This window comes from Typopeltis vanoorti, chromosome 12 (assembly GCF_054136105.1).
Source record: "Typopeltis vanoorti isolate ZY-2024b chromosome 12, IOZ_Tvanoo_1.0, whole genome shotgun sequence".
Lineage (NCBI taxonomy): Eukaryota > Metazoa > Arthropoda > Arachnida > Uropygi > Thelyphonidae > Typopeltis > Typopeltis vanoorti.
The window spans coordinates 42,737,378-42,764,919 of record NC_143560.1 but is presented as its reverse complement, the minus strand read 5'-3'; the positions used below and the strand labels follow the sequence as shown (position 1 = coordinate 42,764,919).

The 27,542-nt window shown below is 36.2% G+C and overlaps 1 protein-coding gene across 3 annotated transcripts in view; it reads left to right on the top strand.

Annotated features, from left to right (window-relative positions):
• Positions 1-27,542, top strand: part of LOC150100735 (transcription cofactor vestigial-like protein 4) — a 135,088-nt gene that overhangs the window by 72,165 nt on the left and 35,381 nt on the right. Inside the window, exons 1-2 of one of the 3 annotated variants that reach the window (XM_090401510.1) lie at positions 3,308-3,466; positions 20,042-20,204. In XM_090401510.1, the coding sequence (XP_090257636.1) occupies positions 3,460-3,466; positions 20,042-20,204 (170 nt within the window). In that variant the 5' untranslated portion in view covers positions 3,308-3,459. Of the gene's footprint in view, positions 1-3,307; positions 3,467-3,721; positions 5,470-20,041; positions 20,205-27,542 lie in introns of those variants that run through there. The other 2 variants (XM_090401508.1, XM_090401509.1) reach the window with 2 other exon arrangements.

The window sequence follows — 27,542 nt, the reverse complement described above, 5'->3', positions numbered from 1 at the left end:
ATTCATTAAAGTTACCTTTAATTAATATACTTTATATGCGTTGTTAATTCCGTAAACTAATTACCAGTTATGTCTAACCAACGTATAAGTCTTGCTACTAGAATCAAGTGTAAGCAAATAAAGTTTTTTTCAGCACAAGAAAATTATTTTTCAACAAACATCCACTGAATTTTGCATTGACTGCTTCTTCTTAAGGTGACATTCCCATGCTCGACATCTGTCAAAGATTTTGCATTTCTTTAGTGGAGATACTATTTATATGTGTCTTGAAATTTAGGCATATATTTGGTAGAGTTGTGCCAAGGGATGATTTTTCCAAACTTCTATATGCTTGTGTTCGGTTCTGCTTTACGTCTGGTGAAAAGTACTGTGGAACTTTTTCCTGGATTGATGGCAATGCGCCATTTGGTGTACCAATTCTCTAATTCATTGAGTGCTCTTTGTGGCCAGATGTGGACGGAGGGATCTGGCTATGATAATTGTGTCATCGGCATAGAGGGCTGTGATGGATGGGGACAACTTGGGGAGACCAAGGTTGAAGTAATGCAGAAGTCATATTTCCAATTTATACAAGTAGTGAAAAGGTGTCACACCTTAATACTAGAATACTCTGGATTGGAGATAGCTGTTGAAAGTTTTTTCATTTGGTTATACTATAAATTAGATGTCAAGAAATTATATTCTTGGTTTCATCCTTAATCCAAGTGTAAGCAAATAAAATTTGCACATGAAGTTACTTCAACCTTGGTATTACTTTTGGGTCTGGCTCCTACTGGTGAAACCTCAATAAAGGTAGAAACTGGTTTGGGTAGTAGCCCTTCCCATAATGCATAGCATTATACATGTTTGATCACTTGGTTGATAGCATTGAATGAAAGCTGCCGCTTAATTACAGGATGCCTGAAACCAACACCACTAAGACCTGTATACTTTGGCTGGTATTGCATCCCCTTCAATTCGAAGATCTGCATTCTCAGCTGACAAATAAATGATGAGTGCCACCCACTATTTGGCCAAACTACAGTGCCCTCAAGACTAAGATCCCGATAATGAAAACAAATTGAAAATGTTTTAAGACTAAGTGTTATGTTTTTATATTTTAACAGAAAAAAAATCACACATTGGTGCGGGTTCACAAATTTTGCTTCCTGCGTATTTCTGCTCTTAACGAATATTAGTAAATATATGCTTATTCATATAAGTTTCATTTCAAAGCAGAAATCTAAGAATTGCAGTTTCAAATATTTCACCTGATATTGACTTTTTGTGTAGCAGTATTGAAACACATCCATCATATTAAATTGTTATTAAACTCCTTTTAAGTTTTTAATTCTCTCTGTCTCTCTCTCTCTCTTTATTACTAATCGTTTTACGTTTCATGTGCTTGTACGGCAAATGTACAATAACAATATATCTATCTATATAAAAAAATGAGATAATGTGCCATGTCATGTGTATGTAAGATGCTAAAAATGTAATATTTGCATTTGATTTTTGCAATATTCGCTGCGTATGTTTTGTATTGAATATAAATACAATAAATATTGTAATAATATATGTCTATATTACGATTTTTTTTTTCGAGGGGGGCCGTGAAATATTTTAATTTTTCCAAAGGGAGCCCTGACATCCAGAAGTTTGGGAAGCGCTGCTCTGGAGCAGCGCTTCCCAAACTGGGGGCCGTGAAATAATGAAAACAAATTTAAAATGTTTTTAGACACAGTAGACTTTTTTTAATCTTCAAAGAAACGTATTTAATTTTTATTATTATTTCTTTTTTGTTCTTTTTTATATTTTAATGGAAAAAATCACACATTGGTGTTGGTTAACAAATTTTTCTTCTTACGTATTTCGGCGATTGAATATTAGTAAATATATGCTTATTCGTATAAGTTTCGTTTCAAAGACATTGATGCGAAACACAGAAAAGATTACAAACCAAAATCTTGAATATAAATACAATAATATATGTCTGTATTACAATTTTTTTCTGCCGGGGGCCGTGAAATATTTTAATTTTTCCAAAGGGGGTCCTTGGCATCCATAAGTTTGCGAAGCATTGCTCTAGAGTAGTGCTTCCAAAACTTATGGATGTAAAGCTCCCTTGGAAAAATTAAAATATTTCACAGTTCCCATCGGAAAAAAAATCGTAATACAGACATATTATTATAATATTTATTGTATTTATATTCAATACAAAACATACACAGCGAATATTGCAAAAATCAAATGCAAATATTACATTTTTAGCATCTTACATAAACATTTGACATGGCACACTTAGTCTTAAAACATTTTAAATTTGTTTTCATTATTTCACGCCCCCCCCAACAAAACTAACGGCCCCCAGTTTGGGAAGCGCTGCTCTAGAGGACCAAATTGTACCATTTCAAGATACTTTAGGGCTTATAATTGAATCAGGATGCTGATTTCCCATTGACGGTGAAACTCATCTGCAACCCAAAGACATTTGCAAACATTCATACCATAGTGGGAATTGATACCAGTGCTTCCCAAACTTATGGATGTAAAGGCTCCCTTCGAAAAATGAAAATATTTCACGGCCCCTAGCGAAAAAAAAAATCGTTATACAGACATATATTTATTATATTTATATTCAATACAAAATATATACAGCAAATATTGCAAAAATCAAATGCAAATATTGCATTTTATCTTATATACATATTTGACACGGCCCACTGTTTGGGAAGCGCTGCCCTAAACAACAGAAAGAAAGGATAGTTAAGTGAAGACTTGTAAAAAAAAATAAAGGGCGTGAGAATTAAACTCCCAGCAGTGGGATAATGAAGTATGAAATGTACGCAGCTTGCTATGTTTTTATGCGAATTAGGGCTCATTCTTTGTATATTCTGTATTAAATTTCATGCGTCTACTTTAAATGCGCTCGCTGAAAGCTTATGTTCATTTTATTTAAATCTGCTATGTTTGTTTAGTGAAAATAAAAATGCTTCAAATTTTTTTGTCTTTATAATCAAAACTGCTGCTATTTTTTTGTTTTTTCGTCGTATTTTTCATGCATGTTTATCTACTATACCTGTATGGCAACCACGGAGCAATTTTGAAGCTGAGGCCTGTAAAAAGAATAACGACCTCTAACATCCTTTGCACTCCATTCTACCTGGTCACCCCTGGTCTTTTTCTACTGGAACTAGGCTGTAAACACAATGGTATCGTCCTGACCCCGGCCGGAGTGGTTGGGTTGCCGCCACAGCCTGTCAAAAACTTGCCCCGTAGCGGTAACCAACCCAGCCACAAGTTATTATTTCTCTGGTCCTGTCTGACTCACACGCCCAGTGGGTGAATAGCACGCGCGACTCGCACTTCACGTTCTGTCTGCTTGGTGGCTATGTAATTTGCGAGATGGCAAGACTTTAGACAAGTGTGATTTACCTGTAATATCTTCAAATTATCTTCAGAATTGAAACTTTCAGGAAAATGGAAGGTAGGTGTTCACAGTTCATAAATTCCTTGAATGTTTTTCTGTACATAGGCAGTTCGTTTGATGTTTACTGTGTGTCCCTTCACTAAGGTTTATTTTCATTTCTGTTTACTATTTGTCTACCCAAATTGATCGTAATTCAATGCGCAAGCGTGAATGAGGATGCGTGTATCTACTCGCTTTCTATCACAAGCAAATGAATTCATTGAAGATTTTGCAGCAAATATAAAAGCGAGAATGCTTTTGTTGGTGTATGTGTGTGTGTAAAATATTTTTAAGAGATGGAAATAATCATCTTATATGAATTGACATTAACTAATAACTTCCATTGTATTCATGTCTTAGTATGAAACCTTATCCAACCGTTTTGATACTCCTGTTTGCACTTTACTAGAATTTGCATCTGAACAGCATAAAGTTCCAGTATTATAATAAAAAGAGTCGCTGTGGAAAGAAGAACTTATAAGGAGTGGTGAAGAGAGAAGAATAAGTAAGGAATGGAAGCGCTTATATACCTGGATCTGGAAGTAACAGGCAAGAGGATATGAGAAAAGTACTAAAATAGTGAAGAGTATGAAGCGCAAACTAGAAAGTGATAGTATTGGAAATGTAAAGAAGAATGAAAGGAGACCAGCGAAAACAGGCTAAGGAAGTCCTAGTTTGTCTGCAGTGTTGCCAACAAACCACTTTTGAGTGACTTAAGTCGATTATAATTGCACAAAAAAGCAACTTAGACTACGAGAATAGTATAATTATGTCTGGTAATTGTGCATCCTCCTTCTGTCGGTTCATTTCCCTAAAGCAGTGTTTCCTCAACGTGGGGCAATTTGAATATTTTGGGGGGCAATTAGAAAATGTACATATTTATATTATACTTTTTCAGAACTTGGCTAACTATTATGCTAGAAAGGGGACATCAAAATCTTTGAGACGTTGAGGTGGGGCATGATCCAAAAAAACGTTGAGAAACACTGTCCTAAAGGGAAATCGATTTTCGTGGCGCAGAAGTCTTTATGCCGTTTGACTGTTCTAATCCTTAGTTGAAAATCCCTTGCAAGATGTGGCTTAAGTGTTTTCTACTGTGGGACAAAATTGTGTGTCGATGCGACCGTGCTGATTGTTGGATAGAGTTGGTGGAGTGACCAGTCAGAAGATATAGCGAAACCACTTAATCATTATTTCATTAAGAGTGTCATGACGAGCAAAGAACTGAATGATTGCAGATAAATGAGCTTGAGGTGTTTAGGATGTTCAATAATTTTGATGTAAAGAAAGTTGATGACTTGAAGTAAGCCAGTTTCATCACGTGTTGAGAAAATGTGATACTGTAGTATATTTTAATAAATGCGAAAACAAAACCGGAGTGCCAAATTGCAGAGAGATTTGCATCTGTCAGGGTAAGATTTTGGAGAGACTGCGAAGAGATGACATGATCTGTTAGCGAGGGAAAATATTCGTCATAGAAACTAGTATGAGATTTGTTCACTTTTGTTTTAATTACCTAGTTTCATTTAATAAGGAGACTAGTGACGGCAAGGGGCATTTCTAGATTTTACAAATCGGCTACCATATGTAAAATGGTAGTCGTCTCCAGAACAGTTTTAATAGACTGAATGTGCTGGCATATGTGTAGGATCAATAAGTTGTGCTTCGGAACTCAAATCTAAAACTATATGTGCTGTATTATAGGATGTTGACGGCAGGGAGTCGGTTGGAGTGATGTGAATGGGGCTTAGAAGTTTGTGATATGTACCGACGGTTGGAATCAATAATCAATATTGATTCAATCAATAATCCAGATGTGTTTATATCACATCTGGATTATTGAGGACTGATTTGGTTGCACTGGATTCCGGAAGGGGGAGTTTCCGAGCGAATTCTCAGTAATATTGATATGATTAAGACTTTATCGGGACATGTAAGCAGAGAAACTCGCCAGAATATTTTTCACGAGATAGACGGAGGAGAAAGTATAAAAACAAGTCATCCTTGGAAACGTTTTTGCGGTAAGTAAATAAAGAGTAGATTTTTTGCATAGCGAATATTTTGTGAGCGTAATGCATTGCTGGATAAGGTAATCGAGAAGGGAGACAAGATTATGGACAAATCCTTCAGCATAATATACAATGTTACTCTTAATAGAATTAATAAGTTACTCTAGAAAGTGATGGAATTCTCTAGTAGGGAATGATTAGAAAATATACTTTTCCTGTAAGAGCTGTTTACCTTACTCGGAATTGTCTATACAGTTACATAGCATTCAGTGCATTGTTAAATGCCGTGGTAAGCAAACTGTATAGTTTTGATGCCCGCAGATATGTTAACTGGACGATTTCACCCTTTAGTGCCAGGTTTGAGTATATTCATTAATTACTTGTTTGTTTCTACCCAAGCAGTTTCCAGGCACTATATTTGAATATTTCTAATACGGATTCGATACAGAAAATTGTTTACTTTTCTGTGTAGTATAGAAATAGAAAAAACCCCTTGATAGTATTTGAGCATCGTAATGTGAGGGAGAGAAATATAATACCCCCCTTATAACTAAGCACAGTAGTCGATGGCTTTTCTTTATATTTTTGCATTCTGTCTTTATTTGAGCTGTGGATGATAGTAAATTGAAGTATTCTAACTAAACTATAAATTAGGGCTTTACCTTGGTATCGGGGGAAAAAAAAAATTCCTTTTCTTTTGATACTAAGATATGGTAATCGATGTCATTTTTCTATATTTCTGCATTCGTTCGTTCCTCTTAGCTACAGTGGATAGTAAACTGAAGTATTGTAAACAATAATTCACTTATTATTTCATGGCCCAGGTGACAAAACTGGTTGTTTCGAAAGATGACAGAGATCCTCAAGAATACAACTGCAGTCTGAGAGTTGTGGTAATACACTACTTAAGTCGACGAACTCTACTCAGAAGACCGTATTTTCACTGCCTTGAGAAGTTGATTCGAACTTTTTTATCCACTCAAACTATTAATCAGAAACTACAAATACAAAAAAAAAAAAAACAATAAATTAAAAAAAAAAAAGGTGAATATACCGAGTTCCTTATCAGCTGTAAATATAACTATGTAAGAAGCTGAAAATTGTGAAAGCTCTTACTTTTGAAACTAAGTTTCAAAGGAAAACATTGTTTCTTTACATGGCTGTAAAACAATAATAGATACTTATTGAAATATGTTAACTATTAATATTTCTACGTCAATTTACCATCGCTCGATTGCCAAAAACACTTATCTGGTTTAGCTTTTGTGCAAAATACGTTTCTTGTAGAAATAAAAAGAATTCTTTGTGCGTTGATCTGTATAAAATTTCTTTGTTTCAAAAACTAACGAAAAGCAGGCAACGTAAAGAACGCTCGGCATGTCTTTGGCAGAATGCCAGCCGTGGTGGGTAGACACGTGAACTGAGTGAGCTGGGAAATGTTTAGCATGCTCGGCATTTTTTGGCAAACGAACGCTTGGCTTGCAGTGTAAGAAACTGCACTCAGGATTGCATTTCAAGATTTTGTTGGTCGTTCTCTTTGCGTTCCTGAAATGATTGGCACCGAGTTGTTGGACAGCTAGGTATTATCATTCCAACGTAAAAGTTTAAGAGGTCAGAGCGGCATGTGCAGCCATTGTTTTTAAAACATTATACTTAATTGTTGAATATTGACGGACATTTGCTTTATCGTATTAGCAAAATTCCATTCCAATCTTTAACTTATGTAAATACGGCATTAGCTCATTTAGAAATTTTTTCCCCTCTTTGGGAATATTTTTTGGGGGAAACCGTAGGATCTGGAATTTTTAAAGGAAGGGTTATATAAAAACAGTAAATATTCAAAACTAAGTCATTTCTTGCATCATTTCTACCGAATGAGTTTTTTATATATAATATTTAATGTAGACGAGGTGATTTCCAAGGTCCTTCCTTGATTAGTCTCTAATCCCTTTACTAGCTCGATTTATGTATAAGGCAGACTTATGACCTCTCACTACAAGGGACCTCCTCAGTACAGAACAAGAATTTAAACCCGAAATTTATTTTTGTGTGTGGGGGTTGGGGGGGGGGACTTAAAAGTTGTTACTTAAAGACCACGATAATTTTAAATCCAGCCCTTTGCCCATAATGATGACTAAATTTATCAGAATTAATCAGAAAAAATGGCGATTTGTATAAATATAAAAAAGCACTTGTTAAAAAAACTGTTTGTTTCATTTTGAAACAAGTTAATTTATCCCCAATATTTAGGTGAGATTGTAAAATATTGGAGTTGCAGTGATAAACAGTTTTAATTTCGTTTAAGTGAAATTTATATTTGATGTCAACAGCAAGCTGAGTTTAGCCTAAAAATCGGAGTTTTAGATATTTTCCATGGGATGAAATGCAAAATTTGTAGTGACTGGCTAGGTTTAACCTTATAATTTAAAAAGATTCCGGTGTAAATGAAGTTTGTCTGGGTATATATATGTAATTTTGATCCAGCAACTGAATTCTTTGCCTCCACGTTCATGTTGTTAAGTCAGTCGGTATTCTTGGTTATATTTCTCATTCAGGAGGCATTAGACCATCAGTTTAGAAAAGTATCAGGATGAACTAACATAGGTAGAGGTACTTTCCAGAGTTGGCTTAAAGTTATGGTTTACTTTTCTTGTATTACTTCAAGTATGCAGTATGAGTTTTCATTGTTGTGCTAGACATACTGGAGAAACCCAGCAGTTCTTTTTTTTGGGGGGGGGGGGGGGGGGCTCACCTCTGGCAACTGAATTGAAGAAGGGGCTTCTGGGTGTGCCTAAAGGTTGGAAGGATTGCTTCAGCATTGATTCCTATTTTGTATTAATCTTTTTATACTCTCCTATTCCATTCTTGCTTATTGTGCATACTGAAAATTATCCCATATGCACCGTTATTCCTAAAAATGGCAAAATATTCTTTACTCTCAGATGCATGTCTTTGTAAAATAATGAAGAAATTCATTAACATATACCTTCTTTGCTATCTGGAAAACTTTAAACTGATCACCATTAGTTAGTAATAATTTTCCCATTATCAGTTGACAGAAGTTCTTTGGATGTGGAAATTGCTTTTGATCTCTAGGGCATTTCATCAGATTTTGCAAAGAGACATTAAGTTCTTATATGATCTAACCGCTTAACTTTTTTTATGTGACTCCTATCTGCAAAAAATTATTATAAATCTTTAGTATATTAGTATGACAGGGGGAATAAGTAGTTTTTTCATTTTTATTATTATAATAAGGATATTTCCATGGAGTTGGAAGACTATATTGACACACTAGCTATTATTCACGCAATACCTATCATACCTCTCAAACTCATTCACTCACAGCCGCATCTGGCAACACATTCCACCCACACATTCCATCTTTAAGCAAAAAAAAAAAAAAATTAGTCCTAATACCCTTGCTAACCACACTCTTACTTAATTTTGAGTGACTCCTTGTTTTCTCCCCTCCTGCACTGTACTGAACAGAAGTCAGCAGTGCCAATCTTATAAAAAACCTTTTTAATAACTTCTGTTATATCTCCTCTCGTATGCTTATCAGGTAGTTTATAGTTTTTGAATCCCACAGACCTTCAATCTATTCTCATAAGAATCATTCCATAGACTTGCCACATTTGACAGTTGCCTCTGAAACCTCATCACTAAGAAATCCAGGCAACCAGATCTGCACACAACAGCCCAGATGTAGTCTTATAAAGGGGAACAATAACTTCCTATTCCTGCTTGTTACTGTGTTCTTTAACAACCATGTAATTTGATGTGTGTTGTTTTGGTCACTTTTGCAATATGCTCTCTCTCAACTTTAGTTTCCTGTCCACAATTGCCCCTTGGCCTCATCAGCTTCTTGCAGTTCAGTTCCATCAGTATAGTATACTGCTTGTGATCTCATCCTTCCAAAGTGCATCACCTTACACTGGACCACATTAAATTGGCAGTCATTTACTTTTGTCCATACTGCCAGTTTATTTAAGTCATCCTGCAAGATCATGACATCAACTTCGTTAACTGTGGTTCTTCCCAATTTTGCATCATTAAACAACTGGATATTTCCCACCAATTTATTTCCTATATATCAAATGTACAAATTAAACTGTAGAGGACCAAGTATGGAGTCCTGAGGTACACTAGTCACCTACCTTCTTCTAGATTCAACTTCTCCATAAAGTACTCTTTTATTTATCCATCATCCATCCTGTAATCCAAATCACCAGCTTTGGATCTATTGTCATTTGCTCCAATTTAGGCAACAGAGTTCCATGTGGAATTCTGTTAAATGCCTTTGGAAAGTCCAGCAGCATTACTGAGGCGAGATCTACTTTTCACAAAACCATGTTGCTCCTTATAAAACTATCACATTTCTGTTTATCCAGTCCTGAATTCTGACTTACCAATTTCTCCAAAATCTTAACCATCACTTCTGATATACTGATTGGCCTATAATTTGCTGCTTCTGCCTTGGAGCCTCATTTATGCAGTGGAATCATTTTGCCCCCCCCCCCACTCTCTCCACTTCATTGGAACTTTTCCAGAACTGAGGCTTAAATTAAACAACTTGGGGTTGAGGTGCCAATTCTCTTGCACATTGTCTTAATACATTGGTTGATGCTGAGCACCTCCATTTTTTCTGTGATCTCTGTTCTTCCACAGCACATCTGACATTGAAGTATCACAAACAAGATGGTACGCTTTTGCAAAGTGATGACTTAGTAAGCCAACTGTTTGATTTGCTTCTGTTACTTCCCTACCAGTGACACGTTTTAAAGTCATCCTTTCATAGTCATTCTTCCTTTTACTTGCCATATAGCAACTTAAGATTCCTTTTGGACTCATCAGCTAGCTTCCTCTCATAATTCGTTACCATACAGGTCACCCTTCTTGCTTGTGCTTTTCTACTATTCATGGGCATGCTTTTTCACTTTTTTTCCTTTTATATTTCCTCCACAACTTTTCTTGCAACTCTTGCTGATCCTATTCATCCATCTAATTCCTACTTGATTTATCATTATGACTCTTAGTATATAGTTGGATACTGCTTTCCTTAAACACCTCTTGAAAACTTCCCATGCACCACGACCATCTCTCCCCCTCCAAATTCTCATGTCATGGAACTGCTGAAAGCTGATTCCTTTGCTTGTCATAGTTTATAATTCCACATATACTCCTTGTTAACAGAAAATTCTGCACACACGCACACACATTTATATACGTATATATGTATATAAATGAGTGGATAGCATATCCACTCTCCAGCTAAAAGGCTGTGGGTTCAAATCCTGCCATGGGCATGGATGTTTGTGATTTTCTGTGGAAATACCAGTGGTGGTAGATGGCATTGGTGTAGTTGTGGTCAGCTGGTAATTGAATGGTGGAGGAAGGAGTTGTAGAACAGGTGCCCTCCCTCGATGAGTCGTTGACTCCTTGGAGGTGTCAAATAATAATAATAAATGTATGTTTTTGTAAGTATGTATGTATAAGCATATACATTTTTATATGCATTTTCTTCCCTCAGAATCGCTGCTGTAAAGACCAAACATGGAATTGTTTCAATTCATTTCAGGCCTCCAGTAATGGGAGTGGTGGTCCTATACTGGGGTAAGATTGTCTTGAGGTAGAGGTGAAATTCCTCTCCCACCTCAAGACAATCACAGTTCATGCTTGTTGTAGGATTTGAATCAGTTAGTTGGAGAGCAGATACTCAGACAAACAAGAAAGTTAGGACATTCTATTTAGTTACACATTATGTAACTACGTAGATGTAATTACACATAAATGCAACTTTATCAAACTTTAAATTAATGATGGGAATCATAGGTTTGTTCTTTTGCTCCCCCCCCCATTTTTTTTTTTTAGTAATTATCTCATACTCATGGTTGAATTTATAGCACTGGCGTGTGTACATAAGGATTGAGAAAGAAGAAATCCATTGACATTTTTCTTGGAGAGCTGAAGTTGTTAGGAAACACTTCATGAGAAAGGCTGTTCCAGAGGACCAAGTAGTTGGAATAAATGAGAAAGAGAATCAAATTTGGTCTTTGCAGTTGTACTGAAAGGGGATGTTGACTTGCTCTTGTTTTAAGAGGCTCAACAGAATGTGGAGGAATGATGGCTGTCATTAGAACAGTGACTGTGGAAGTACCTGCAGAAAGATACAGGGCTGAAACAGTGCATCCATCTGTGAGATCAAGGTTGAACTGAGTTTGTGAGGTGGGATCATTTATGAGTTGCATTGCACTGTTCTATGTGGTACAAGAATTTTTAGGGAGGATTTTAGGTGTGCCATCACAAACATCAGTATTCTAAGAAGGGAACGAATTTGGGATTTGTATGGTGGAGAGGACATCAACAGAAGAGAAAGCCTAGTTTATAGATGAAGCTATTGATGCCATATGTTTGAAGAAGAGGTTGTCAGAAGAGGCTGGAAGTAAATGTCAGTACAAGGAGGGAAAGATTCAATCCTGTATGGTGATTTCTTTATTACTGAATGTAAAGGAATTTTTTAACCGTGGTCCCTTATGTTAGGGAAAAAGGGAAGACTGCATTTTGGTGTCATTGAAGGTGACCAGATTATCTTCATCCCATTGAAAGATGGTGTAGAGATCAGTGTTTAAGGTATTGGTTGTAGGTGATCCTGAAGCTTGGAATTATATATATATATTAATCCCATACACGAGATGTTGAGGGACTTATAATTACATCAGTACCCTGTGTGAGATGCAGATGAGGACTGCGATAAAGTTTATTGATGTTTTTTGAAGAGTTGCAGGCTGTTATTGTTTGTGAATACTTCTTGAGAAAGACTGTTCCAGAAGACAGATGTGGACTGAATAAAAGCAAGTTTGTTGGTGTGTTTGCATTTTTACAGTAAAGGAGTGCTGGACAGCTGCAGCTCCTGTATTAATGAGTGCAACAGAAAGTGGAAGAATGATGGTTGCCAATTCACTGGAGCAGTGACCTGGAAGAAGTTGTAGAATAGACCGTGCTGAAATACTGCACCTGTGGGATAGAGGTTGAAGTAAGTCTGTAAGAGAATCTGTGAGCCTAATTACACACCTCTGGATGGCATCAAGGATTTAAAGGAAAGTTTTAGGTGCCCCCCCCCCCCCCCAAAAAAAAAAAAAAAAAAACGTGCAGTATTTTAAACATGGATGAATTTGTATGTATTGAAGAGGTTGGTTGGGTGTAAAATAGGCTCTTGAACAAAAGAGTGCTAAGTTTCCTGGATGCTAACTAGGCTATTGATGTGATGTGTTTATGCCAGGAAAGACTGGCATAAACATTAGTCCAAGCAAAGAGATATGATCTTGTTCGGTGATTTGTGTATTACTGAGGATAAGCATAGATTAGCTGAGATCTCTTTTGCATGAGAAAAAGTGCTTTGGTGGGATTGAACATAAAGGTTGTTCTCACCTCACTTCATTGGAGGATAGTATCATCTACCTTTTTAAGGTAGATGATCTTTTAGCCTGGTATATCAGCGTACTGCATGGTTTGTCAAATGACTAGGATGAGTGGAGAGTACTATTGTCTTTAAAGCTGTGGATGGGATTAGTGGCTACTGTGAGTAGATCCTTCATGTGCAGGAGAAAGAGTAGGTAACAGGACAGAGCCTGGAGACACTCCAGCATTATTGGTGATTAAGCTCAAAGAGGGAGTGATTTTCCATAGCTTACAGAGAATGGCCAGAGAGAAAGTTTGCTACCCAGTTACAGAGGGTGGCAGGGAGACTGAAAGATGGAAATTTGTTTAGTAAGCCTGAATGCTACACATGGGCAAAAGCTTTGGAAATGTCGAGGGGGACAGCATAACTTTCTCCAAACCTTTCTATGATACATGTCCAGTGGTGGGTAATGTAAACTACAAGGTCAGCTGTGGATCTTGAATGGTAAAATCTGTACTAGTGATTGCTGATTAATTTGTGGGTTTTTAAGAAGTGGAGGAGTTGGCTATTGATGTCTTTCTGTTATTTTGGAGAATGCAGTGGTGATGGCAATTGGTTGGTAGACTTCTGTCTGTCACCCTTTTTTGGAATATGATAAATATGAGATTGCTTCCCTGCAATGGAATAAGTATCAGATATGTATAATAAATTATAGAGATGATGCAGGAAGAGTGTTAGCTCAGGACACAGTATTTGAGAATGGTTGGGAAGATGCTATCAGAGGACTTTAGTATATAAGTTTAGTACTTTTCTGGTGACTTCTTGTTGAAAATCTATAGAAAGCATACTGTACTTGGATTCTGGTATAATAGGAGGTGATTTCTCTTGGTCATCTACACAAGAGTTTGAAGAAAAGAGTGATACTAGACAGTCAGTCAGTTTTATCTTTTAAGTGCAGGACAGTAGAAGTTGCAGCCAATGGTCTTTGCAAGCAAACAGAAGGCACCTCCTATCCAAATGCTTCCATTTCGATAAGAGGTGAGTTTCTACCAGTGGCCTTTATGAAGTTGGATCTGAATATGTTGCATAATTTGGTATAGGCAGAGTATTAAGCTGGAGTTGTGAGCACATGCAATAAGCTGAAGTTTTTTCTTTGCTTTGACACATTTTCAGTTTAACCAGGGCTTGGAAAGTGGATCTGAATTATGGGTTGAATAGGGGATAAAGGCTTTCATACCGATGAGAATAATTTGATTCATTCACAGTAGGTGTTAGGGTCAAGGGAGTGGAAGCAATGATGAGACCAAGGAAAGGAGTAGAAATTCTGAATGTCATCCCAGTTGGCTCCTTTGTAGAGCCAGAGGAATGTGAGGTCTGGAGCGGTTGGAGGAGGGACATTCTGTGAGAGAGGAGACTTGTACAAGATTGTGGTCCGAGTTACCAAGAGGAGAGGTGACTTCTATGATGTATTTGGAAGGAGAACTGATCAAAAAGAGATCCATAATATTTGGTGAGTGAAGAGGGATTTCAAGTGGGTAGATGTACAATTTGTGTTTGGTCATTACTTATAGCAGTCCTGCTTGGTTTGTGGAGTTGGAATTGTGGACGTTGAGATCGCCCAGGAAGATGACTTTACTAAGAATATGAAGAGCTTTGAGTACTTATTTTTGTTTGGAGATTGGTAAATGCAACAAATAAAAGTTACTAAATGGGGCAAGGAAACCTTGAGCTCTTATAGTGAAAAGGAGTGTGTAGCTTGGGCACTGAAGGTGGACAGTAGTAGATGTAGCTGTGATCTGGGTTTTTGTCAGAAATAAGATGTCTGGCTTGGAAGACTGCAAGTGATGGTTGATGTTAGTAAAGTGGATGTGCAAGTGAGTTTTTCATGAAGTGATTCTGGTATGGTTTGTATGTTGTGGTTGGTTGTGATGAGACTTTTTTTAATAGGATTAGTTTCATGGAGATTCACTTTTGTTGCGATGTCACTGTATTGTTTGTGAGAGTCTTCAAAAGTTTGATTAGATGGAAGGATATATAGCATTGACATGCAATGCAAGAAGATACTCTTGGCCATGACTTCCATACATAGAGAGAGAGAGAAAGGGAAACCACTCATGGGGTCTCAACAGTACCCCTCGCATACCACTACTCGGACTCCCTCTCCAAGCACCAGCTGGCAGAGTATGTGGCAGTGGGATTATGCACCAGTTGATCGGGAAGACTCCTCACTCATTACTGACAGGTTTGGGCCTGTGCACTGGCAGCTGACCTAGGAGGTATTTATGGGTCTTTGAGTATACTTGTCATGGCCTTGAAGGATATCACTTACACTGCACAGAGAAAAGAAGGGAGATGTCTGAGCATTACTTCGTTTGTTGAAAGAGTGGGATGAATGTAGTGTACTGTCATCAGATAACAAATATTTCTCTTAAAGCTTTGCATGAAAAGGAAAACATTAGTTTTTAATAATTTATTTCATAAGTTATTAAGTTTTCATTAAAAAAAAAACTTATAGAATTATTTTTAGTGCAATTTTCTGAAAATAATTCAAAAATAATTTTGCATTCCTTTTTGAGTAGAATGACAAATTTTAATAGATCCTAAATACCAGATTAAATTAAATTCCAAGTAGGAACAGCATTATTCATATCAGATTAAACCATTTTGCCAATAAAAATGCACTGCTTGTAATCAGAACTAAATCAAATGTTACTCCCATCTGATTTAGTTTAAGTCACTATTATGGCATTAAATGTCTCCTGAGAGCTTCCATCATCTGTTTCTCATCCAAACTACCTTAGAAAGAAATTTGTGAAAGAAAGTGCTATTCTCAAAAGTTACAACTCCAGAACAACAGAAAATTTTAACTGTTTTCTCCACCCTCTGTTAGAAGGTTGACTTGCATAGAATATCCATCCCTTACATTAAACAAACAGAATGTATCTCTCGTATCTTAAAGAAATTCCCTGTCTTTATCACATTCAAGCCTAGTAATTCCAACAGCTCTGTATTACCATCTCTAAAAGATAAAATTCAACTTTTAGTGTTACTTGAAGTATATTCAGTCCTCTGCAACTACTAGTTATTCTATTTCAGCCAAACAAGCTGACTTGTTTCTGAACAGCAGTTCTACATTATTACAGAATGTTCCTGTAAATACAAATCTTTTTTTTAAAAAGAAAATGCTGAAGTCTTTCTACACTGCCCTGCTCTCAACCTTAATGATGGAATCTCCATGCTAAAACTCTGGGAAATTATCAAGAACTATACTTTTTAATATTATGCTTTTTCCTTTTTTTTAAAACATCTTTCTTCATACCTACACATCTTTTGATCTTGATCCTATTGTTATTTATCTTGCTGTCTTGTGACTGCATACAAAAAGATTCCATTCTCTGTCATCAGTTTCTTAATATGTACCCTCAAGGACTGTGTGGCAACAATGACAGCACTACATAATTAAGTTTATATTATTATTAATCTCCTATGAACAGTTTTGCTTCAAATTAGTCTATTATTTGTCAGCACTCCAATTTTGTTGTATCTGACCTTTTAGTCTTCTAAGGTGGTTTTGATTGAATTAGTCCATCTCGCTCTGGTCTTTTTGGTTTTTCCTGCCATCTTGGCCTCAAATACTGTTTTTTGCTAACCCTTTCTCTCCCATTCTGTTTAAGTGACCATTCCATCTTAATTAGCCCTACTCATTTTCCACTCTAATATGCTACACTAAAAATGATTCACAATACATATACAAACCTTACTAAATTAAATGTTTAACTTTGTGTAATGCATAACTGTTTCAATGAATACAACTCAGTTATCCCTTTATCATTAAATTTTCTAGTAAATTGTGGAAAGTTATGAAAAATTCCCTGAAAAATTATGGAAAATTCTTTTCATGGCTGCTGGTCAGATCAAGCATTCATTCACATATATTCCAGGTGTCTTTACCCAGAAAATTCATGAAGAAATAATTTTTGAGCAGTTATTTATTGGAAATAAATAGTAATGAACTGTGACTAACTACTCTTCCTTCATATACGAGTAGTCATGTGTTTCCTAATATGGAGCCTGCGATGAAGTGTTTGCATACAATTTTAATTGGTGAAACTGAGCAGAGACTAAGGAGTACACTTGCTAGTACATTTGCACCAACTGAAATTTGTGTGGGAATTAGCCATGTGGGCTTTCATCAGGACATGTAGCTTTATTTCTCACTAGATTATCTGCAATCAAGAAAGGAAGTGCAGTTAGTTATTACTTGTGGTTTCCTGTTATATAATTGTGTATTTTTTTAAAAAACACCCTGACAACTCAAAACAATGTTGAAGATTTTTTTTTTTTTTTTTTTTCTAAATAACTTAGGGAATTGAAACAACGTAGATCCGAATATAAATTAAATTATACTTTAATAGATATTTCCGATATTTCGGCAATGTCACATTGCCATTTTCTAAAGGAACTTGCAAAAAGGCAGGTGCACACAGGCAATAACAATACAGTAACTGAGAATGAAGATATGAAGCTGTCGTTCTCCTAGAAGTCCTGATGGTGCCCTTTGGCAGGCTAAGTAGGCATTCTTGGCCGTTGGGCTGAAGGTCTGCTGATGTATGCCTCCCAAATTTGGGGCAGTCGCATATAACCAAATTTGTTGAGGTTTGGAGAGTTTCTTATGCCAGAGGCTGATTCCATAAATAATCTTTCGAATTTATATTTGCTCCGGTGTATTATTGTTGCTTTTTTCCACCGTATTCTGTGGCGAGTATCCAGAGCATGGTCTGCAAGACCAGAATGGCTATACTTGTAAAACCGGATGTAGTCCTTGTGTTCAGAAATTCTGATATTCGCTGTCCTGCCTGTTTGGCCAAAGTAAGACAGTTTACAACTGCAAGGGACCTGGTATACACCAGGTAGGTCTAGGGGAAGTGGTTGGTCTTTGGTAGAGCAGATAAGGGATGCCAATTTTCTGTAAGGCCTGTAACAGGAGGTGAGGTCATGTTTTTTTAGAATTTTGGTGATTTTTTCTGAGGTGCCTCGGATGTAGGGAATGGTGATGGATTTAGAGTAATCTTTTTTGTGGAGGGGGAGGGGGAGGGGGGGTGTGGTTTGTAGGTTTTAATATTTTTTGGATTTTTTTTGGGGGGGGGTAGCCATTGGCTGAGAAAGTGTTGAGGATGTGATTTAGTTCAGTGTTAAGGGCTATGTCATTAGAACAGATTTATTTAGCCCTGTTGTACAGTGTTTTTACCACTCCATATTGTTGTGAGGGGGGGGGATTGTTGGTGGATGTATATGCCTATATAGGCAGATACATCCACCAACAATCCCCCCCCCCCTCACAACAATATGGAGTGGTAAAAACACTGTACAACAGGGCTAAACAAATCTGTTCTAACGACATAGCCCTTAACACTGAACTAAATCACATCCTCAACACTTTCTCAGCCAATGGCTACCCCCCCCCCCCCAAAAAAAATCCAAAAAATATTAAAACCTACAAACCACACCCCCCTCCCCCTCCCCCTCCACAAAAAAGATTACTCTAAATCCATCACCATTCCCTACATCCGAGGCACCTCAGAAAAAATCACCAAAATTCTAAAAAAACATGACCTCACCTCCTGTTACAGGCCTTACAGAAAATTGGCATCCCTTATCCGCTCTACCAAAGACCAACCACTTCCCCTAGACCTACCTGGTGTATACCAGGTCACTTGCAGTTGTAAACTGTCTTACTTTGGCCAAACAGGCAGGACAGCGAATATCAGAATTTCTGAACACAAGGACTACATCCGGTTTTACAAGTATAGCCATTCTGGTCTTGCAGACCATGCTCTGGATACTCGCCACAGAATACGGTGGAAAAAAGCAACAATAATACACCGGAGCAAATATAAATTCGAAAGATTATTTATGGAATCAGCCTCTGGCATAAGAAACTCTCCAAACCTCAACAAATTTGGTTGTATGCGACTGCCCCAAATTTGGGAGGCATACATCAGCAGACCTTCAGCCCAACGGCCAAGAATGCCTACTTAGCCTGCCAGAGGGCACCATCAGGACTTCTAGGAGAACGATAGCTTCATATCTTCATTCTCAGTTACTGTATTGTTATTGCCTGTGTGCACCTGCCTTTTTGTAAGTTCCTTTAGAAAATGGCAATGTGACATTGCCGAAATATCGGAAATATCTATTAAAGTATAATTTAATTTATATTCGGATCTACGTTGTTTCAATTCCCTAAGTTATTTAGAAATGCATAACCAACGTATAAGCCTGTCTACGAGAATCAATGTTGAAGATATTTGTGTACACATTTTTTGAACTGAGAATGAGGTCAAGTTAAAAATTGTATGAAGCTTTTATGCACACGCACTGGAATACCTATCATATGGCATCGTAAGCATTGTGTTTTGATCTTGGAAATTACTATGTTGTGTTTGGTAGCAGCTCTGCACTAAAAGCAAGATTTATTTTAAATCTCAGTTTGCAAACTTGCATACTCTATAGTATTTATATGGTATCTGTGCTACGTTATTGAGGTTTACCTTTACCAAATAAACCTCAATTATTCTGTATTTTACTGAATAAGCCCTGTATAGGTGCTATATAGGTACCATTACAAAATAAATGTACTCTTAATACATGTATATAATAATGTTTGTTTGTTTGTTTGAAATATTAAAATTGGTTTTTAGAGAGAGAATCTCAATTTTTGTACACCTGAACATATTTCATTGAATACATTATATATAATTTGTGTTTCATTTATGCTGATTCATTATTCATTGATATCTTCAGGAACTTAGCACCAGCATAAATCAAAGATTTACTATATTTAATTCCTGTTTTTGTGATAGGCAGGATATTAGCTACCAGATAGTAGAATAGGAAACGGTGACTTAAGATTAGGAATCTTAAGTCACTGTTCCATCTTCTTAAGTCACCGTTTCATCTTCTCAAAATGTGCTCTAGAGCACATTTTGAGAAGTATTTTGCAGTTATCATAAAGGTTTTTCTTGCCTACTTCATCTCTTAAATTTAATCTAAAATTTCTCTTATTTTAGAAGAATTGGAACACATTATTGGTTGAGATGTATCATAAAAGTTGTTTATTATCTTGCCTACATCATCTATTAAATTAATCTAAAAAACCATTTTCAAAAAATTTTCTTCTTTTAGAAGAAGAATTGGAACATGTTATTGGATCAGATGTAGACTGTCGATCATCGCCATCTAAAGAATTGCCTACTAGGGAGCAAAAACTAAAGAGGAGCAAAGATCGTAGAGAACTACCTAATACTCCACCAATCAGACTAAGAATGAAGAGTAGTTCACCTCAGTAGTAAGTATGGTTTTTTTTTTTCTTTTTTCTTTATAATGCAAGAAAGAAATTCAGAAGAAACATGTCCCCATCTATTGATAAGGGAGATGTTTTTCTCTCCTAATGAAAGTCACAAACCAACCCTCTGATTGCACAAAACATCAATGTGACTTTAGATTTTTTGGGTGGACTATGGATAATGTGTAGCATGATCATTCCAATCTGATAGATATACTTGTTATGGAGGACATCCACAGAGCATTTCACATGTGCATATATACATTCCTTGTCAGCAATGAACGTTGGATTTGCTGTGGTGTGTATTTGAAGTGGGTAGCAGTTTAAATAAGCCTTCTGAAGCACTTCTGCAAAAATAAACTTCAACTGTTGAACAGTGTTGTTAAATTTTTAGCTACAGTTCTAAGGAAATTCAAAAAATGATTGTTTCTTTCTTTTTTCATCTGCCAGATTTATGTAAAATATGTAGAATAGAATTTCTCTTATGTGAAAGGTGGTTTCTTGAAGATTCTCAAATTCTAACTGAACTGACACCTCTAAATTTATTAACACAGATGGATTGCCATTCATCCTCTTAAAGCAACCTTATTTCAGTCAGACTGCACATTCAGCTGAAAAGCAGATCTGAATTTATAACTTATATTTGGCTCATAAAATTACATAAATCTTTAGACATATCTTGGTATTGATATTAACCATAGGATTCCTAGGGATAATTCCAGATCAAAGCATTTTCAGATTACCTTGATGGACCTGTGTTTCACTCAGGATTTCTCCACGAGTGCAGGTCACAAAGATGCCTCCAACAATCTCGATTTTGAGCCTCTCTCTTCCATGTTATACCCATAGATTTCACTAGTGGATCTTTCCATCTTGTAGGTGGTCTTCATGGTTTTCTCTTTATTCTTGGTTGCCAGTTGAGTATTCTATATGTCCACCTGTTATCCTTGAGTCTGGCTATGTGACCTGCCTGTCTCATTTTGCTTTCATATACTGCAGTTACCACATCTTTTATGTCTGATCTCTTTCTTAGTTCCGTGTTTCTAACATGTTCCATTTTGCATGTTACAAATCCTGCGTTCTATTGCATGCTGAGTTATTCTGAGAGTCTCTTCTTCATTTCTTGTCATGTTCCATGTTTCTGATCCATATGTGAGTGATGGAAGAATATCACTATTAAATAGTTTTGCCTTCGCAGAGATGTCAAGATTTGGATCAGTAAGTGTTTCTTTTAGTCTGTTGAATGATAGCCATGCAGCTTTCTTTTTTCTTTTTGCTAATTCTTCAGATAAATCGTTATTCATTTTTATTGTTTGTCCTAAGTAATTGTAGGAGTCAACTTGTTCTATAGGAATGTTATCAATGCATAGGTGACTGTCACTTGTGTAGATATTTTTGATCCATTTTGTTTTTTCTAGATTCATTTCTAAGCATATCTTACTGCTGTTTGTGTATACTTTTTCGCCCATTTCTTCTAGGTCTTTTGAGTTGTGGGATATCAGTACTAGATCATCGGCAAACATAAGGATTTGTAGCTTTTCCCCATTTATGCTTAGACCTTCGTTTAAGTCTATTTCTTTTACGAATGTATTCTAAAGTGCTGGTAAATAGATTTGGGAAGATCACATCACCTTGGCGGACCCCCTCTCTTTATATCTATATTTATAGGTTGATCAAATAGGGTTATTTGTGTGGTCTGATTTTTGTTAATTTCTTTTATCATGTGGATATAAGTAGGGTCCACATTTATTTCCAGTAAGGCACTGATGATTGCATTCTGTTCTATGGTATCAAATGCTTTTTTAAAATCAATAAAGAGGAAACATAGAGGGATTCAGTATTCTCTGCATTTTTCTGTTAGTTGTGAAATGACCTGGATATGATCTATTGTGGAGAAGCCTCTTCTGAATCCTGCCTGCTCTCTGCTGGAGTGGTTTTTGAGAGTGTTTTGGATTCTGTTCAGTATTACTCTATTCATGATCTTATATATGTGAGAGAGTAGACATATTGGATGATGGCTTTTTATGTCTTCCTTGTTCCCTTTATTGAATAGAAGTATGGTTTTTGAGGTTTTCCATTCCTCTGGAATCTTTCTTTCTTTGAAGTACCACGTGAATCTGGCAGCCAAGGCTTTGAAAATAATTGGTTCACCTTGTTGGATTTCTTCAGCCTTAACATGATCAAGTCGTGAAGCTTTACCTTTACTCATTTTCTTAAGGGCATGTTCTATTTCTTCTGGAAGTACATCTGGTATATTGCTTGGTTTTGGAATGATAGGTTCTGAAACTTGGCACTTAGTTGCATAGAGATCATTATAAAAATTCTGCACAATTTCTTCTATCCTTTTTCTAATAAAAAACATTCTATTAGTATGTTTTTCTCCATTTTGATCCTGTAAAGCAGATGGAATTGACTGTTTAAAATTTAAGTCTTTCTCTATTTTTTTTCAGGCTGGTTTTTGCCTGCACTGCTTCTTTTAGTTTTTGTATCCTGAAAGCTTTGTAGTCTTCTGGAATTATTTTCCTTAGTAACTTACAGATAATTTTGTATTCTAGAAAATTTTCTTGAGTTCTTTTCTCTTTTTCAGTAGTTTTATAGTTTGAGGTGAGAGTCATTCTCTTTTGTTTTGTTTCACAGGAATTTCGGATTTTTTTCTTGCACTCGTTGAATTTATTAATAAAGTCAATATAGTCATCATTTATGTAACAGTTTTTAATATTCCATTCGGTCTCTTCTATGTACTTCCTGAACTTGTGGTAGTCTATTTGTTTGAGTTGGCTTTTATGGTTTGATGTTGCCCTGATATGTGGTTCTTTTTTGTGGTCTATTCTTATAATGGCTTTGAGGAGTCTGTGGTTAGAATCTATGTTGAAGTAGGTTTCGCCTGTTGTACCAGTCTGTTAAAATGTAGTCAATTTCATTTTTTGTGTCTCCATTCGGTGATTGCCAAGTCCATCTTCTTCTTAGGCGTTTGTTAAAAAAAAAAAAAAAAAGTGCTCTTGATGAAGAGTGTTCAGCTGCAGCAAATTTCTCCGAGGCCATGTGGTCCTATAAACTTTTCATTTTCTTTTCCACATCCTATTTTGGCATTAAAGTCACCACCACCAACGAATGCGTATGTCGACTTGTAATTTAATGCCTGTTCAAGATGCATGTAAAAATTTTCTATTTCTTGATTATCAGCTACAGATGTTGGAGCATAGCAGGATATTAATTTTATTGTTATATTGTTCTCTATTCCAATTACGAGTAATTGGAATAGAGAACAATATAACAATAAAATCTATTCTTTCAGATATGATGTTACAAGAAACGATCGACTTGGTGAGCTTATATTTAACAATGAAGCCCACTCCTCCTTGTTTACCATTGTTTGAGGATGCTCCGAGGAGTATCTGTGAACAATTGTACCATCTTGCTGTCAGTTCTTTCAATCTTTTTGTTTCATTCACTTAGTTGCCAAAGAACTAACCAATATCCAAGTTTATATTGGTTAGTTCTTTGATTAATAAATCTATTCTGTAGTCTCTTGCCAAAGTTCAAGTATCGAGGGTACCGATTGCCATTTTCATAGATTTAAGAGGCTGCCTGTTTTCATCTGCGAGATTCTTAGCACTCCTGGCCACACTCGGTGCCTTTCTGCTGCTGTAGAAAGGTGAGTGTGGGCTGTGCAGGACTCTGGGCCGTTTCTGTTGTTGTAGTGGCATCTTTGCTGTGGTCGCATATACACTTCTCCTGACCAGGGTTCTGAAGTGTTTGCCAGAGCTCTGTTAGTGATTTTGGGTCCAGGTCCAATAATGGTTAGGATCCCCCCCGGTGCACCATGGGGAGGTAGAGTTGGACTTTGCACCCCTTGCATTTTCAGATATGAGCATTTATTCAAAAATAAAGTTACAGAATGTTGTCCATCCTTGTTGCATTGTCTAAATCTCAAAAACAATACTTCCTGTTTCCAAAGTGTGGAAAAATATTTTCTAATTGCATAAAATAAATTTTTGCGTTTTTTTACAGAATTCTTTGAATACTCAGAATATCTGTTGTTAAATTGTTTTATATAATTAGATTTTGATTTTATTAAATTTATGTATGGTGTGGAGCTTTTGGCATTGACCAGCTTGACTTGGCTAAAAATTATAGGCATTCGTGTAAGTTTGGTTAACAAAGTTAAAAAAAAAAAAAAAAAAAAAAAAAAAAAAAAGATATTCTGTTTTCAAGAGGAAGGGGATAGAGGAACAGTATGGAGGGAGGAGAGGTTCAGCAGGAAAGTAGGATTGAGGACAGCTATTTGGTGTGAGATAAGATATGTAGTTGGCTGTTGCTGTAAGTTGGGAGGGGGTGCAAAAGGAGATTGGCTGGCATTCATGAGTAGATTAGCTCAGTGCAGAGGAAGTAATTACTGAGATTCAGCTATGAGGACATATTGGTAGGAAATGGAATTTGTGCAACTACAGAGAGACAATTGCCTAAAATATTAAGTGATAAAAGGAACTCTATATCTGAGAGCATTAGATCTGGTAATAGTTTCAGGAAATTTTCTCCATAACCAAAGCAACCACACTTTGCTTCCAGTTGGAAGGATTTATCATGTTATCTTGCCCTATGATGTTGCCAAATGTATGGTAGTTTCAGTTCAGGGATATATATGTGAAATGCTGAGTAGTGGTTGCATGACAAGCTCAGGAGGTGGTGTTCTGCAGTGCCATGTAAGAAACTGCAAGCATTCCCAAAGGAATGAAAAGACGAGATTGTTTGTCGCATGGCATAAGAATTTCCAAGATATTTGTAATATGTTACAGACAGTAACATGAGCTTTTAATAAGTGTTAAAAATTGGCTCTACGCAGTATGTAGGAGAATCTTTATAGTTAGCAACGGGATGAAGATGAATGCTTTCCTTGTGCAGGTAGTTTTTGGTATTTAGACCACAGTATTTAGTACAGAAAAGTTTTACACACGTGTAAAACTTTTCTGTACCAGTACTCCTGATGATGTAAGTCTTATGACTTATGAAACTTGTCGGATTGCTTCATCATAATGTTGTCTCAATACTGAAAACTACCCACAGAACTGCTAAAACCACAGAAACCTTTTTTCTGTGGTGTCTCCATCAATGTTTGTGGCTTAACCTCCCAACTGGCTAGGACGTACAATAAACCCTCAATTTAATTGACTAATAGGAGCTATGGGGTGTCCGTTAAATCGCGAATTTTTTAAAATAAAAATATCTGATAACATTATACTGCAATTTTATCAATATTAGTACTGTAATAACAAAAAAATTGTTTTACACACAATTTTTAACACAATTTTCACACTTTTAGATAAGTTAATGTTTGATGTTGAGGCGCTTGGTTTAGGTAATCCTGCTTTGAAATAACTATTAAGTTTTTTTTTTGAACTTTTGAATTCTGCTGTTTTACTTATAATTAACTCCCTAAAATTAGGAAAATGTGTGTAATAAAACTGCCGCAGAAAGTTATGCCACACGACAAAAGAACGAATTACAGTGCGATTGGTGTGATCGCGTCCTAATCATTCTCCGAACATGTTTTATGAGCAGTGACTCACTTATGTCGGCTAAATTACTACAGCATTTTCCCAACATATGATGGCCTATTCGCCAAAATTTGTTAAAAATAACAGGAAATTAATAACAAAAAATAACCTGTTAATTTAATATAAGCAAATCTTGGAATGCATTTTTAAAATTAACAGGGAGTGTGGAGCATTATCCAATAGGAGCAAGAATTTATTACTTAAATTTTTCTCCTGCAAGTATTTTTTGACGTCAGGGCAAAAATAATTTTTGAACCATCTTCGAAGAGTATTTTGGTCATCCAAGCTTTTTTTGTTGAACCTCCAAATGACGGGCAATTGTTTCTTGTTCAATCCTTTTAAAGCTCTTGACTTTTCAGAAGCATATACCGAAAGCGGTTTCAGCTTAAAATCCCCTGCCGCATTTGCACCAAGGAGCAAAGTTAATCGCTCTTTGGACACCTTATATACAGATGCAGTCCTTTCATTCTTTGAAATGTAAGTGTGCTTTCAGGCATTCGTTTCTAATAAAGTGCTGTTTCGTCCACATTAAAAACTTGTTGAGGAATGTATCCACCTCTTTCAATAATTGATTTTAAAATGTTTGGATAGGCTAGAGCTTCATCGACGTCGGCACTAGCTGCTTCACCTTTCATTTTAATATTATGCAAATTATGGTGATTTTTAAATTTTTCAAACCAACTGCAGCTTGCTAGAAAAGTTTCATCGGTCGGACCTTCACTAGTATCTTTACTTTTCAAATTTTCAAAAATACTTTACACCTTTTCCTGGATAGTCATTTGGCTCATTGGTATCCTCCATTAATTGTCTTCAATCTATATGTTTAATAATTTTTCCATTCTTTCCATATTGCTACTTCTTTGGCGTGTTAATTTTGAAACACTTAAAGGTGCAGCTGACGGTGAATGTGCATTAATTATTTTCTTTGTTAGCGCGAATCGTTTGAACTGTAGATTTCACAAGCCCTAATGCCTTACATATATATTTTCACAATTTTTTCAGAAGCTTCAATACAACAAAACATCTAGTTTAGTCTCTAGTGAGACAGATTTTCGGCTTCTTTTTTTTTTTAACTCCATCACTCTCCAAATTTAAAGAACGTTTCAGGCTCATGTTTTCCCCAAATACATACTGGATTTTATTTAAAAAACAAAAATTAATAACAATTATAATGTACACACTTTATAGCAACACGAATCCATACATATTTATTGAACGCTTTAATATGTATTTACATACAAATGCATATTATGTACTTATCAACAATGTTTATAGTTGAAACAGAATGCAAAAAGAAACAAACACTTCTACTTTTGATACTGAGGATTTACCTAATTTACTAAACTGATCACTAAGCACCTTTACAGAAGGCGGGGACGAATTATGTGCCATGCGAAGATTGCGCGACTACAAGACAACACAAGTAGCATTCCTGCACAGAGCAGTGTTACCGCCCTAGAACACATGACAAAAGATGTAGGGGGGGGGGGATTTCCTGACTTTTTGGCCGTATGTTGAAAAATTGTAGGCCATAAATCGAAACTTAGCCATAATTACACAAAGCTGTTATAGCAAAAAGCCATTTAAAGAGGGACCGTATAGAGAGGTATTAGTGTATTTGCATTTTCAGAATAATGAGGATCAGGCAATGCATCCTTGCCCAGTCCTCAACAAAATTTATGATTTTTCTGATGAAAATTCATCAGAAATTAGATCACTATATTCCTGTGAGTGAGAGAGAGAGAGAGAGAGAGAGAGACTTGAATATCAACGAAAGCCTTATGCC